Genomic DNA, 16201 nt, shown 5'->3' with positions numbered 1-16201 from the left:
GATAGGGTCCCATGGGTAAATGGATTGAAGGATGAAGGCGGTCCAGAAGGAAAGTTGGATCATAAGAGGTAGTACTGAAGGCTTAACCATAATTTATAAAACTAGCTTCTTTGGTACTCAAAATCAAAAGAAATGCAGTGAAAAAAAAGGGGGAATTCATTGAGAAACAATACCAAGAGATATCACATTCTTACTGCTACAAGAAACACCACCTTTCAGGCTGAGAAAGTTCGTTCCTTCTATGGATGTATTCTGTAATTTATTGCCATTCTGAGAGATCTTGCAAGACTTTCAGTGTCTTGAGTTATAAGAGGGATTCTGGTGATATAAATATTTCTCTAGATTATTAGTTGTTATTCTTATTCTTAATGCAAGAATCCAAGCCTCTATTGGTCTTAGGCACTGGTGCTCAATCTTTTGTCCCTGCAGACCAGGTGAGTGGTGAGTGTCTGGTCTGCAAGTCATATACATTGCTCCCTCTTATCCCCTGTGCTCTGGTATTGGGTTCTGTGGTTCCAGCACTGCGCCTTCCTTCCCCTTGCATATCAGGATTGGGTCCTGGGGGTCTGCAAAAGGGTTCCACCCCAGGGTGACCATGACACACCCCGGAGTTCCCTCAGTTCTTGCTACTTCTTTCTCTGGTCAATCTCCCCTTTGACTGTCCTGCCACAGATTGATGTAATTATAGTTTTAGTAAAAAGGAGGCTGCATCAGGGCTTCCTGAGCAATATCTCATACCCATAAACATAGGTATCACTTCTCATCACCTAAAGGGCATGCCCCCCTCATCTCTCCTTTAAGCCATGCCCGAGACTTGCAGATGTTACCAATCACTGGGTGTCAAGCTCCATTGTGCAGTCCAGTCAATCCCTCATCCCTGAGCCTTCAGCTCCAAGGTCAACTCTGATCAATTCAGGCCGCTAAACCAGCAACAGCTTCTGCCACTATTGGGGTTTGCAACCCCAGTGCCTTTAAGCATCCCAGCACTTCCTGGGCTTAGGCCTCTGTACCTTAAACGACTGTCAACCCCTCTTGGGCTTAGGCCTGCATTCGCTACCCATTCTGGGCTCATTATCTCTAACAGATTCTACCCTGGCTTGGCTACAGGATCATGGTTGGTTTGTTCTAAGCCCTCCTGGGCTATGGGTCCCTGGCCTTTGTTCTCACCTCTCATGGCCTACAAGTCATCACCCTTCATGGACTATGGCCCTACATCTTGGTGTTGGCCTCTGTGACTCAAGCTCAGTCCCTGGTCCCACTCCTGGGCCAGTTGAGACCTCTACCACAGTCTCAATTGCTAAACTACCAGATTTGCCTATGCCAGCTCAGGTATTAGTCAGGAGGCTTGCTGGAGCCCTTCTGCTCAGGAACTCTTCTCTCCATGCCAATCTGAAAGGTCTAGAAGTCACATTTTTAGTGTCTGCAACTGTTGCCAGCCTGGGCCATTTTCAAGAGGTCTAGACTAAGGTGAGCTGTGTTGCTAAGCAGAAGGCCCAAAGCCTGTTTCTGAGTAACTGCAGTGTGAACTTTTGCAGATGTGATAACTAACTTGGTCAGCAAGTAAAAGGAACCATCAAACACAATTAGACAAATCACAAGGCCTAAAAGCAGGTAAGACAAGACCATGAAATAATCCAGATATGCTCTCTCATAGTTTTATATTAAAGCAGTAGTAGTAATGATTGATGTAACCATATGTATTACATGTTATTTTGCTATCAGAGATATATTTTTGTTAAAATGCTTAGGTAATTTGTAAAAGCAAAAACAGCTTCTCTGAGAAGACTGTAAAGTAAGGTAAAGAAGAAACAGAAACAGAATTCCGCAATGGGGAAGGAAAGGAGACAAGAAACCCTCCCTCTTTCCCAAGGATATAAATCCCAAATACTTTTGACACCTTCCAAGTCTACAAAAAATCTGTTTTGGTTCACTTCCTAAAGTTTTAGTGAGACAAATAATTTAAAATATCAAAGGTAATTTATTAGCCTACTAAAACCAGTCATCTGTAAATATTGGGCATAGGCTGAAGAGAAATTTGGAGAACTCAGCAAATTCAAGAAGACCTGCTGTCAATCAGCATGCCACCCTGCTCCCACCTCTTGAGTCTCTCCAGCCAGTGTAGGTGAGAATCTATGTTGTGCTGTTGTGGGGAGCCAGATAGATTTTGGGATAAATGTCTGTTTTCTGCTTTAAAGTGCAAGCAAAGAAAATGTTGGCTGTAGACCTATTTCTGCCTCTTTTATACATAGACTACCCCCACATTTACCTCTAATCTAGGTACCAAACCTGTCTTTTGGCATCACTGCTTTGGTATAAAGGGTCTTACTCTAGACCTATGCATTGGTAAGGCTTTTCCATATGCAGTAGTTGAAGTTCTTGAGGACAGTCCTGGAGTCAAAGCATTCTCATGCCCCTTCTGCCCTCTGTTCCTTTGCTGGCATACTGTTCCCTGTGGGATTCCTGTCAGCATAATTTAGTGCAGGGTTTTTACAGTTATACTGAAACCTTTTTCTTCTCTTTTCCCCACTCACACATTCTATTGCCCTGTATATTTTCAATCTGTGGAGGAATTTCCAGAAATTTTGTTCCATAAGAACAAAATCCCACATGTGGTGCCTGGTTAAAAAAAAAGAGAAAGTGTCCGATGGCATCTGCTCTTCTTCCAACTTAAGAAATAAGATAGTAGAGGGTTAATGCTTAAAACTATAATGATGTTTTAAATTATTTTAGCATGGACACCTCTACACATGAATTTAAATGTGACTACATTTAATGTGCATTAAGTAATTTTTGGCAGGTATTTATGCATGCCGAGACATGGAACTAACTCTAGCCCTGCCGTGTGCCCCATTGTCTACTGGGCAGGAGCTCCAGCTTCCAGCCACATGGCTGTCAGCACTTAGCAGCCAATTTGGAGCCAGATCCAGCTGCCAGCACTTGGCAGCCATCTTTAAAACAGAGCCCCACACTGTGACATCTAAGCAGATATTTCTTATGGTGGGAGAAGCAGGACAGCATGGACACAAACAGCACATGACACCTCTGCTCCTGCCCCAGCTCTGCTTCTATCCCACTGCTGAAGCACTGAAGTTTGGCGCCTAAGGCAAAGCCCACAGAGGCGGACTGCCCTCACCCAGTGCACAGATCCAGAGGGGCACATGCCCCCCACCCATTCTTGCCGGAAGTGCATGCAGCACCACGAGCTGCCCTTCCCCCATTCCCATTCCTGTGAAATGCTTTGGTCACATGGGGCTGTCACCCTGCTTGCCCACCTGCCCTTGCTGTGGCACTGTCCTAGCCACTGCAGCCATCTTGCTGGCCCACAGCCATTACCAGCACCTGACTTACAGCCATCTTGCTTCTCTCAGTTCTCCAACCCTCAGTGACTGCCTGGACAACAACTGCCCCATGGCATCCCAGGGTCCCCACCACCGCACAGCTGCTGCTGCCAGCCACAATAGCCGGGGCTCCAGAACACCACCTCTAGGACTGCCATTACACCCTTTCCACCAGCCCCAATGCCTTTGGTCCCACTGTGCCAGCCAGGACTGATGGCGGTGCATTGTACAATGATGCACTGGGATGATGAGCAGTGGCTCAATGCCTTCAGAATGATCCAAAGCAACTTTGATGATCTGCTGCACCAGCTCTGGCCCCACCTGGAGTGCCAAGACACTAAGATGCACCAGGCCCTCCCCACTGACAAACACCTGTCTCTGGTGCTGGTCAAGTTGGCTACTTCTGGCAGCCTGTGATATGTAAGGCACGTGTTTGGGGTGGGCAAGACCCCCACCAGGGAATCTGTCATGGAGGAATGTGGCACCTTTCAGAACATGCTTGTGGACATGGTCCTCTATGTCCATAACTCCCAGGCGGTGGTCGCAGGGTTCCAGGCACTGGGGTTCCCACAGTGGATTGGGACTCTGAATGGGATGCACATCCCCATCATCTGCCCACCCCATTAAGGCTACCCCTACTGTAGCTGGAGGGGTTTCCATTCAGTGGTCCTCCAGGCGGTCATTGACAACCAGGGTACTTTCTCACATCACTGCTAGCTGCACAGGCAGCACACTTGATGCATGTGTTTTCCAACTTGGAGCTGGACATGCTTAGGGAGAGCAGGAGCTTTGCACCAGGAGTAGAGGACATGCAGCTAGGTACTGTTGTCATCCCACACCTCCTCACTGGGGTCCAGCCCTAATGTCTATGAAATCTATGGACCCAGCCTACCTGCTACTCCCATGGCTCATGAGGCCCTACAGCAGGCAACTGAACCCCCACCAGGCCCATTTTAACCAGCAGCTTGGGAGAACCTACACTATAGTCAACTGCACCTTTGGCCTCCTCAAAGACCACTGGTGGTCCCACATGGCCTCCTTCAAAGTGCTTGAGAAAAACCTCCCCCAGGTCATCATCACAGCATGTGTGCTGTACAATATTTGTGAGAGCTGGGGAGAGGAATTCAGGGAGGCCTGGGCAGAGGAAGCGTTCCAAGTGGAAGCAGCCTGGTGGTGGGAACATGTGCTGTAGCAGCAGTACCAGCAGTGGGTCCCCTCCAACGAGGCTCCAGATGAGGCACGCACCTGCCAGTGGAGACCGGGGAACCAGGTGTAAGAGGCCCTGATGGACTACCCCGTGGAGCACTCCCCACTCTAGCACATCTGCCCCGCTGCCCACATACACCCTATCTCCAGCTTACCCCAAGTATCACTCTCAGAACATGCACATGGTCAAAAGAAAAAATCTTTCTTACCCTTGGAACTCCCATCCCCATCCCTCCCCCACAACACATAGGGACCCATCTCCTCCCCAATACACAGAGCTCTTCCACCACCCTCTCCACCCACCAACATTAGAAAACCCTCTTTGAATAGTGACTATTTACAAAAGTCTCAGTCTTTCTGTCCCAGAGTGGGGGCGGGGATGGGGTGTCCTAGGGGACAGAATCCAGGCACAGAGGGGCCAGGTGCCCAGCACCCCAGCCTCGGGTGATTCCTCCATGTGTCTGAGGGCAGCAGCAGCCATGGCAGGTGGAGGGCTTATCCTCAGTGGCAGGTGGCTTCCCCTCTGCCTGCCTGAGTCCAGGGCCAACATCCCTCTGTGATGCTGCACGTGGCCCCTCTGGGCGCTTTACCTACTTACACCTAAATTTGCCATTTCTAATGCACATTAAGGGCAGTCACATGTAGACACATGCCCAAAGTGCACATTAAAGTAGGCTAATGCACATTAACACATCTCATATAGATGCAACCTATCTGGCAAAACAAATCTGGAGCCATCTCAAAAAATACAAGATTTCCATACACCGTGTTAACATGAATAATTGACATGCCTTTTCCTATTTTTTACCTTAATTAGTTTAGTCTATCCTACCAGTTCAGAATGTCACCAAAGAACACTACTTAAAGAAAAGAATCCTTACCTTTATTGCACTGGGGATAAGAAACATTGCCTGAGTAGCACCACACAGTAAAATCAGAAGCAGACAACGCAGTAGGATGTGCATACCCCAGTTTGCACTTAAACTTAACAAAATCACCATGGGGGATGTATTGTTTTCCTTTTGACTTCTCATTCAGCTCTATGCCATGGCTTTGCATTCCTGTCACATCGATAGTACATGGCTCTAGAATGAGGAAAAACAGGAAAGTTTGATGTCCATATTCTAATAAGACTCAGAGAGCATATACAGTATAAAGAGAAGATGTCACATTACAATTATTATATTCTACCATCTATCACATTCAAGTGTTGCAGTCATATCATACTGATTAGGAGATGCTAAACAAAAATGAGGGATGAGAAAAACAATTAAAAAATAAAACTATTACAGGGCATAAAATATTTAAAGCCTAGTCTGTGAGCTTATATGTATTCTTTGTGTCTGTGCTGCTGTTTTGCATCCTCAGGATTCTAGTACCACAATGATGGGTGCAGTAAATAAATCTGAATAGACCCTGAGCCCTGTATCAGTTGCATTCTTCTTCACTCCTGAGCACACATCTATACAGCTGTTAGGTCTCTGTTCTGAAAGCCTAAGTAAAAGGGAGAAGGTGCAGAGGTACATGGAAATGTCCTGTACATCAAAAGCAAATCATGAACAATATATCACCTGTTTTTTCCAATAGTTACAAATTCCTTTTGCAGTTGTCCATGGAAAAAATGACTGGTAAAGAATCCTGTCATTACCATTCTTGGCAAAAGTTAAAGTCCACTGAGTCTAGTATTGTACTCCTGACAGTGGGCTGACAACAGATGGTTCATACCAATTGCTAAAAATCCTACAGCATTATTAGTAACTGAGCTAAAGCAGTATTTCCTAGTCTTTCAAAATCTTTGTGGATATCATTTAGAATTCTGGATATTCTTGTTATACATAAACTACTCCTTTCGGAGCTTGGATTGAGTCCCAGGCTTGAAATCTTGCTGGTTTGATTGGTGGAGCCCATCCACCAATCAGAAGGAAGCAAGAGGAGTTAAGTCACACCCCTTTTTCTGAGAGGTGGGGGACAGGAGTTCCCCCCACTCCTGGATCTGATTGAAGACTGCAATACCGAGGTCCAGAAGACTTCAGGGGAGGAGCCCTGGAGCGTATAAAAGGAGCTGCATGCCCAGCATGAGGGGAACACATCCAGGACAGAGAAGAGAGAAGAGCGGGGCTTAGAAGAGCTGAGGAGAGCTGCTCAGCAGGGTGAAGCAGTAGCCCAGAAGTGCCCTGAGGACTTTCATCAATGGGGAACGGTGGAGGGCTTCAGCAGCTAAGCTCTTGGTGTTCAGCATGGCATCCAGAACCTGGGAGCTGAGTGAGGCAGCTCGGGTCTGCAACCTCTGATGTGTGGCTAGAGAGACAGTGCACAGGCCAGTGCATGGAGTAGGACCTTTGGAGCATTTGGGCAGCTCAGTTCCTCAACCCCTGGAATGAGTTTGGTTGCTTGGGGCAGGAGGCGCTGCACAGAGGGTCCAGGAGCAGACCGAGCTTGGTACTGCATGAGGCAGGCCAGGCCTCCAACCCATAGCAAAAGGTTATGTCTAGGGAATCCAGGGAGCCAGACGGTGCTCAGGCTACTGAGCCAGCAGACAGGATCAAGCCAGAGGCCCCAGAAGCCCTGCATAGAGAAGCCCTGTTCCAGGGACAGCAACACCTCCCCCACCCCGAAGCCCACTGCAGGCAAGAGAGCAGCTTGGTGCAGAGGACAATGGCCACCCTCCAAGCCCGGGAGCCATGAGTTACAGGGAAAAGAGGATTCCCACACGAGAGAGGAAGTCCTCCCTGGTTGGTTAAGGGCTCCTGAAAGTGGAGGTCCCACTGGGAGGGCCCCCCTAAAGTTACCAGCTTCCTTGTAGGGAAAAGCCCCAGGGCATTGGGGTTTTCCCTTGGGCTTAAGTTTATCTTTAGGGTTCTTGCGCTATAAGTGGTGTGATGCCATGCCTTATATTTTGTGAACTCTCACTTTTGTAAATTAGTAGATGAGTAGAGTCCTGGGACTCTGCTGGGACCCCCTATTGCTATCATTCCACCTCTTGTTTATTTGTATTTACTTGTGGCTTATTTATTGTTCCCCCCATACTTATCTATAGTTTATCTGTTAGCTATCTATGTATATTTTGGGGTTTATCTGTTTCAGGTCAGATACTTACCTGTGACTTACCTGTATCTGGAGCACTGTTATAAGGTTTTATGGCATTTACCCAGAAGGTATTGTTTATGTTATTTGTTTAGATATCTTATATATATATAGTATATATGTTTATATCCATGTTTCTTTTCCTTGTGATAAGTTAATGTAAATACATTTATACACAATTAAGTCCCCTGACTGTCCTGGCCTGGTTGTATAGGGATGGAGGGAAATTGAGCAGTCTGCAGTTCCCTCTCCCCCCCCAGCACACCTGTCAGCTAACAATCCCCTACAATTGAAGAAGGGGAGCATATACCCAAGTTACCTGGGCTACACTACCATTTGTTAGCAAAAGTTCCCTTAAAAAGCAAACCATTTCTATCATTGAAGGTAACTTACCCACACAGGCTGGTGGTTTTGTCCAATTTCCATTGTTACAAAAAGATGTATTTTGTCCTCCCAGTGTGTAAAAATGTTGTCATTTGTATTCCACAGAGGACCCAGAGGCATACTCTTTCTGGGAGAAAGTAGTTATATCTCCATTATCAATAGTAGGTGGACGTCCACACTTCTTTCCTGTTTCTGCACAAAATCAATAGAAAAAACCCCCATATATTGAAAGCACAAGGTGAAACTTCATGGAAGCTACGTCCCAGTGGTAGAGTGGGGCACTGTAAACAGTGCTTCCATGAGCAGGGTTCATTCATGAGAAGAGCTGAAGCACAAGGGCAATTATTTGTACAGCAATTTAGGAAGAAGGACCATCTATACATTTATGGCATTATGTTGATTATTTACAATAACCATTTATCAGATTAAACCCTGCCCCCAGTGAAGACAACGATCCCACCCCAGTGGGACCAGGATGACCTCCATTCATCCTCAAGATAAAAACCTGTTGACAGTTAGTGCAAAGTATTCATAATATTCAGTGTATCCAGCAGCAGGAAAAGTGATCAGAACCCCAGAAGACAGAAGTTTTCCTAAACAAGATTCTTGCTGTTTTAACCTTTATCTTCAAGCCAGAGAGAAAAACTAAGCACCTTCTTGGCCCACATTACCTCACTTTTTCTTACCAGTCTACTGTCACCCACAGTTCTTTATTTTCTTCCTATTTTGAGCCCCACTGTAGCTCACACTTTACTTTTTTTCAGATGACAGTTTCTTACATCATTTCACTCCAAAGAAATTCTTTGTGATTGATCATACTTACGTGGGATACACAGTGGGAAATGGATATTTCCATCAACACATGTCCTGACAGAAGGAACAGCGAGGTTATATCCTTTACTGCAGGAAAACTCCACGTTTTGAGCACTCAGAAGTATAACTGTACGTCTTTGGTTATTGCGTACAAACAGGTTTTTGTCCTCCAGCTGCTTCTTAGTGATAGTACATGGGGCTACATGAAATCAGGAAAAGCTTAAATATACTATTTCCAATCAAACATTCATTTCTATACATGCAAAAGCCTGATTCATTTTTTATTTTTCATCACAATTTAAACTAGTATCTCATACTACAAGCAGATGCAGACAGGTAAGCTGTGAAGTAAGTTTGTTGCCAACTCAACACTTGGAAATGACCAAGGAACCCCAGTGAATCCATGCAGAGTTTGAGACGGTAATGCTTGTAGTATTTGTATTGTCTTCCACCATCCCTGGAAACATGAGTGACTGGTTCCTCTTGAGTCAGGGGGCAGATATGCCCTCCCCCCCCGACACCAGTCAGTGATAGGAGTAATCCCACTGATCTGGCGGGGGCCCTGGTGGGCAATCCCACTGACTGGGAGGAGTCCCCCCAGTGGATGAGGATGCTAACCAAAGGGGTGGAGGGTTCCCCTGTGGTTGATCACAATAACCAGGGGGGTTGTCCATCCCCGATCTCACTCACCATGAAAGTGGTCACACCACTTCTGGAAGTCCCGTGACAACTTCTGGAAGAGGCGTGTCTGCTTTTACTGGCAGCCCTGCTCCTCAGCCAGGACTCGTGGGGTGCACTGGTGCTCCCGCCTGCCCTTGTGCCCTCCAAGTAAAAGGGGAGTGCAGCCTGACAGGGGTGCATGTGCACCCCTGTGAACCTCCTACTCATTGCCACTGCTTGGAAGGAAAGACATCAGGCATTCCTCAACATCTGATGGCATAAGTCATGCCATTAAGGTATGGTGGAGGAATCTGAGGAGGGAGTTTGTGGAGGGATTTGAAAAGAAAAGCATTTCTATATACAGGGAAGGAAGTCATGCAGCTCTGATTGAGCCAACATCGTCCTAGATGAAGAAAACATTGTACCCCTGGCAATAACTTGCTGTAAAATCCAGTGGTGGCAAATTAGAGAATTCCCCAATTTCCTCTTTGTCAAATATTTCCATCAGATGCCCCAGTGCAGCTCACAGGAGTAATCACAAGGATGGCACCAGCTTCATCCCATATGGAACTAACAAATTTTTGGTTATCTAATCAGAGCCAATTGCCTATGATTAAATACTGAGGACTACAGATTCCCAAAAACCTAACCCACCCTCAAGCAAAATACTTGCTAATTACCTAGGCATTTTGGCAGTTGGGTCCAACTTCCTCCATTACATGTTATCCATTCAGATCCAGCCAGCGTGTACCCAGGGTAGCAGCAGTACTGCACTCTGTCACTTTCCACATATTCTGATTTTTCACCACTGAAAATGTCACCAAAATCCACTTCAGGGGGCTGTTCACATACCGGCACTATATAAACAGGACACACAAAATGGGTTATCCTAAGTGTAGTCAAGACATAAACACCTGAATAAATTTTCCAGCTTGTTCTGTCAGGTTTTCTTACACAGGTTTAGTAGCTCCTGTAGTGTGCAAATATTTCCCAGAATATTGAAATCTACACTAAGACTTCTCTCTTTTTCTCAGCAAACCTGCAGCCATTGGCTGAGAGGTTAGAGGAAGGAGCACAGGTTGCAGGAGGAAGGAGCCTGGAGCACACACGAAGTTACTCTCTATGGGGATGGCTGCAACGCTTGCTGGGATTGCAGCACCTCTTTAAGAAGAAGCCAGTTTGACTTCATCTGTGATGTCATGTTACTCAGGTTGTGACACCAGAAAACAAACTTTCAGTTAAAAAATAATCTCTTCTGCAAGCAGGTTGCCCTGGTGTTTTATACAATTTAAGAACTATTCCTTCTTGGAAGCATTTCCAGTGAGTCCATAAACCAAACTAACTGTGACACATCCAGGCTGTTCACAGGAATTAACTCAATGAAAGTGGCAGGGTGGAGAGGAGTAGACCACTAAGTATGAGAGGATGGTAAAGGTTAGGTAAAGTCAGAAGACCATCCAAATACTCATCTCCTTATTAAATGTTAGGCAACCTGCCACTCCCTTCATAAACGATTTTTCTAATCTGATTTTTTCCATTTAAGCATGCACAAGGTCTGATCTTGCTAGTGTCTATTTCCAAATCTTCAGTTAAATTGGTAAGGTTTTTCTCAGTTATTAGAGAAACAGGGTTCCTAGCAGCTTATTGTCCAGGATCTGGTTTATTTGAAATTACTTCAATAGAATAGTATAATGATAAGAAAGCCCCTTTAGGGAAAGCTTGATGGTCAGAAATCACCCTAGGAATGTAACAAGGATGTGGTGAATATCCAGCCTTGCTTCAAAGGCTAGAAACAGACATTGTCTTGGAGTGTGTTCAGCTGTGGAGCTGGATGCCACACATTGCTGAGTGCCATAGTTCACCTTGGAGTTACAGTATGCAAGCAAAGGGAAAATGCCACTTGCAGACATGCCCCCCATGTTGGAGAAAAAAGAAATCTCCTGTAGAGGATTTACCCAATACACAACTGCAGTGCAAAAAGGAAAAACTCCCATAGGGGTCCCCTCTCCCTGCTTGTGACATGCACCCCATTTCAGGGGGTATATATGTGCATGGGGGGAATCCCTTTGCAGGAGATTTCCTCAGTGTGTGTCTGTAAGCAGGAAGGTGGGGTGGAATCTCATAAGGCAGCCCATTCCCCAGGGCACTGCCAGAAATAAGCATGTATTCTGTATGATCACACAGTAAAGGGTTCAATGTAAGTAGACTAAAAAATGAAAGTATGGTGCTGGACTTAGGACTTCATCAGGTACAGTATGCCAAGCAAGGAATACTCTAAGGGCATCTATACATTTGTTCTGGGGGCAAGGGAGGGGAGGGAGGTGGACTTTAGTTTGAGCGGCTCCAGAGCATCTCATGTATCAGCATCCACGTGCTTCAAAATGGTAGATAAGGTTATTTGGGTGAATCTGATATCTTTTATTAGACCAATTTTAATAGTTGGAAAAAAATTTCTTAGCAAGCTTTCAGGTTTAAAATCCCTTCGTCAAGCCGAGGAAGCATCTGAAGTTTGCATGCACTCTTCCTGGGTGGAATGAATAGTCAAGAGGCCAGAGGCTGGTATGCATGCAAGAAAGGCAGTGAAGATGTAAATTGAGGAGTCAGTGGGTAAGAGACAGGTGGCAGGGGGAAGGGGAGAAGGGAGATGAATGTAGCAGGTAAATAGTGTAGAGGTACCTGAGGAGTCACATATCAGGCAGGTTGCAATGTGTCATAAATCTAACATCTATATGTAGTCCATGATTTTTCATATCTAGGAGGTTGATGAAGTGAAGTTCTTATGCTCAGCTCTAAAAAGTGTTTTGTAAGTTCCCTCTGAGCATTAGAACTGAGAAAGTGGAGAGAGAATGGTTTTCTTGTGAGAAATGTGCCCCCACAGGTCGTTGGACATTTTTGTCTCTGATAGATTTCCAGTGTGCATTCATTCTGGTGAACAGTTGTTGTCTGGCCTCTCCTATGTATTTTCCATCAGGGCATTTGGTGCATTGGATGAGATATATTACATTTCTGGAGGTGCAGCTGTAAGATCCAGGAATGGTGATGGTTCTGTTGTGGGGTGTAGTGATTGCAGGGGTGGTGATGTCTAGACAGGTTTTGCCTTTCTTCTCATGGCATGGTCTGGATCCATTTGATGTGTTCTGGACTGTAGGAAGTTTGCTTCTGGTGATGAGGTTAGTGAGATTCAGTGCTTGTTTGAAGGCTAGGATGGGTGGTTCTGGGAAGATCTCTTTAAGAATTAGGTTTCCTTCTAGTATGGGTTGCAACTGTTTGAGGATTTTCCGTATGGTTTCAAGGGAGGAATAATATGTCATAACCACTGGTACGTGATTCATGAATGGTTTTCTTTGGTACTGCAGCAATTCTTCACATGGTATCTGTGTGGCTTCTGACATCTGAGTCCCCAGGTACCACATCAGTATTTACCTACTACATTGATCCCCCTTCTCTACCCCAGCCTGTCTCTCACCCACTGACTCCTCAATTTACATCTTCACTGATTGCCTTCCTTGCATCACACCAGCCTCTGGCCTCTTTACTATTCATTCTATCTAGAAAGAGCATACAACAACTGCAGATGCTTCCTCAGCCAGATGAAGGTTTTTTAAAACTAAAAGCTTGCTAAGAATTTTTTTTTCCAACTATTAAAGTTGGTCTAATAAAAGATATCAGGTTCACCCAAATAACTTTATCTAAATATTTTGATGCTTGTTATACCTTACCTTCTGCCTGAGAAGAGTAAGCCCAGAGGATCTGAACGAACATGTATCTCAGCAATGTCATCCTGAGGATCCAGAAAGTAAATCCAGCACCTGCAACAGCTGACATGGATTTCTTTTCCTCTTTTGATGCTCTCCTCAGCTGCTTTGTGAGGCAGATCTTCTTGTACCTCCTATTGCTACAGCTGTGGCAATGGACTGTTGATCAACATCAAGGTACACAGATAACATAGGTAAACCCCACCATGAATGCAGTCCAAGGTTTTTATTTATTTTTAGTATAGTTTTTCATTACCTGAAGTTTCCCATTCACCATTATCTGAGAGACACTTGAACTGAGACAGACAATAGCACTGCTTATCTCAGAGAAGTTTCTTTTCTGTCAGTGTCAGAAAAAAGAGGCTTTCCTAACTCAGTATTTCACCTTCGGTACAGTTAACTCACATGCATGGTTCTCATCATGGGCGACTGGTGCCTCCTGAGTCTAGGGAGGCACCAGATCACTGACAGAGTTGTTCCCCCATCACCAACAGCTGAGGCTGGGGCATCTCCCCCAGCAGCTAATCACCAATCCAGCAGCAAAACTGGTGAAACTGGAAGTGCACTTCCAGTGGCGCTTCCGGCTTCATGGCTGGCACTTCCAGGGGGTACATGGCCGATATCAGGGGATGCACGTGCACCTGTGTGTACCCACTACGTGTCACCAATGGTTTCCATCTTAACATCCATAGGCGAATGATAGGGGGTACCCAGGGATGCATGTGCCCCCCTGATGGGGCCGGTGAACCCCTTGATGGTGAACACTGATGCTATCAGTAGGGCTTATGCCCCCCCCGACAGGGCTGCCGTTGTCAGAGGCTTCTGTGGGTGACCCCCCATATTCAGGAGGCACCAGTCACTCATATTAGCATCTGCTGTGTACTTCCCTCTTATAAAATGAAAACTTACTAGCCTAAAAACACAGATTCTTGTCAGACAGCCACGGACATAAAATAAGTTTCCTTGTTGGCTGCACCATGTCTGGAGTTTTCTAAGAGTTGATATCTCAGGCCATTCCTGATTCAGAAATCAGCTGAGAGGTTCTGTCGACTTCCAAACATTTGAGACTCACCCAGATAGTTGGTATTCATTGAAGTTTTCAACTTCCTAGTTAGGAACATGGGCTGGCACATGAAAAACAAACGAAAGCCCTTCAACAAGAACTTTTACTGTGAAACCAGTTGGTCTAAGACCCCTAGATAAGAAAGAACAATGGATGTTCTTTCTTTTTACACGTTTCAAGTCTTCAAAGGACTGTCAAATTTGTAATTTCTTATACAGAAGTTTAATCAGGAAGCAGGGGAGTGTTAGTAAAGTGTTTAGGCACCATTCAGGCATAGCTTGGCTGGTCATACTAGCCCATTCCATCCTAGAATACAAATGAAGAATTTAAGCAATGTGCATGTAACTGAATACACCTCTTAACTCAGCAGGGTCTCCTCTCCCAAACATCCTAGCAAAATCTGAATGGATTAAGGATTTCCATGGAAAGCCACAAAAACTTTTCTCATTCCCTTTTGACTCTGGGAGGAAGAAAGAGAGGCGGGGCGGGGGAGAGAGAGAGAGAGAGAGAGAGAGAGAGAGAGAGACTATCTCTGACTGATCCCTTCAGATTTCCACTTAACCAATTTGTAAATTAACCACATTCTACCTGAACACCCTGCCAAGTGGTGTTTCCCATTTTTTCCCCATTTGCCCTTTTCAAAGGCTGTAGCAGGAAGGAAAAAGGCTTGTCCAGTAAAAACTCTCATCATTTAAGGGAAAGCATTTATCAAATATTGATTAAGAGGTAACTGACCACACAGAGCTTCAGATTTTTGATTAATCACATTTTGTTTTGGTTTGCCTTGGCTTGGCTATGACATTTAGGGATTCTCGTCATATACAAGGTCTGTCAATGCTATTACTATTTACTTAGTTTATCAGGCTTCTCTTCTTTCTTCATGCTCTTCTGGGATGCCTGAGTACTATTTTAGAATGATTAGTTCCTGGTGTGAAGACCACAGGACATGGAGAAAAAAAAGTTACCCTGTGTTCAGGACTGGATGATTTACAGGATAGGCACAAGAATGAAGAGCAGAAGTTTGAAGTTGGGAAATCAAAGTGCAGGTATGTCTGCACTGCTCAGTTCCTGCTCTAAGAAGCACTAGTTTGGTGTATAATTACTTCATGTCTATTCAGAGTGGGGACCCTCTGGCCTGAAAGCAGCTTTTGGCCCTCTAGCCTTGAACATCTGTCCAGGCCTCATCTTTCCTGGCCTTGGCCCTTTTATTCTGGCTGTGCCTCTGAGCTCAGGTCCACTGCCTGGGACCTTGGTTCCTGATTCCCAGCCCTGTCTTCTTTCACATGTGTTCTCTGGGACGTTGGCCTGCCTTGTACTCTGAACCATTGGCCCCTATCTCACTGACAGGTCTCAGGCCTGGCCCTCTTAGCTTGGGCCTTCCTTAGCCCACTGCTGGGGCTCAAGCCCCAGCACTCTCACCAGCAGCCCCTCCTGGATAGGTCTCAGAAGCTGGAGTGCCGCCCAGGCACCCCTGTGTGCTCCCCCCCTCTTCCTCCTCTCCATCCACTACCCAGTTCTTTGGTTAAAAACAGAGGGGGCCTGGGCCATGTGGCCAGTAACTGCCAGGATCCCATTCCTGGTCCATCTGCTTCAGGTATTAATACCCCTATGGTATGATCCCCCTCAAAAAAAAAATGGGGGGGGGAAGAGGGAGGAAATAGGGGTCTCAAACTGAGATAGACTTTCCCTTCCTGTATCTGAGGCTTTCCCTTCACATAGTTTTTTCTTGCCTCTCCAATAAATAGGCAGGGAGAGCAGTTTTCCTGACTCCCAATTCAGCTGTGCAGCTCTTAGCAGCGCCAGGAGAAAGAGAGAAGCCCTGGTTGAGTTGTTCTTCTGTACTGGATGTGACATCACTCAAGCCTTGTCCAATTAGGGATTGCCATGCTTCAGCCTCT

General features: G+C 45.7%; 1 protein-coding gene across 1 annotated transcript in view; it reads right to left on the bottom strand.

Annotated features, from left to right (window-relative positions):
- Positions 1-15185, bottom strand: part of LOC149864168 (complement factor H-related protein 1-like) — a 36251-nt gene extending 21066 nt beyond the window's left edge. Inside the window, exons 1-5 of the mRNA XM_090049758.1 lie at positions 15155-15185; positions 13205-13399; positions 10166-10342; positions 8022-8204; positions 5426-5629 (exon numbers count right to left, since the gene is read on the bottom strand). Of these exons, the coding sequence (XP_089905884.1) occupies positions 8101-8204; positions 10166-10342; positions 13205-13399; positions 15155-15185 (507 nt within the window). The 3' untranslated portion in view covers positions 5426-5629; positions 8022-8100. The remainder of the gene's footprint in view (positions 1-5425; positions 5630-8021; positions 8205-10165; positions 10343-13204; positions 13400-15154) is intronic.
- Positions 15186-16201: the final 1016 nt, after the last annotated feature.

This window comes from Crocodylus siamensis, chromosome 5 (assembly GCF_052110815.1).
Source record: "Crocodylus siamensis isolate JL-2025a chromosome 5, ASM5211081v1, whole genome shotgun sequence".
Lineage (NCBI taxonomy): Eukaryota > Metazoa > Chordata > Crocodylia > Crocodylidae > Crocodylus > Crocodylus siamensis.
The sequence above is the reverse complement of the archived record's forward strand: the minus strand, read 5'-3'. Positions and strand labels throughout refer to the sequence as shown.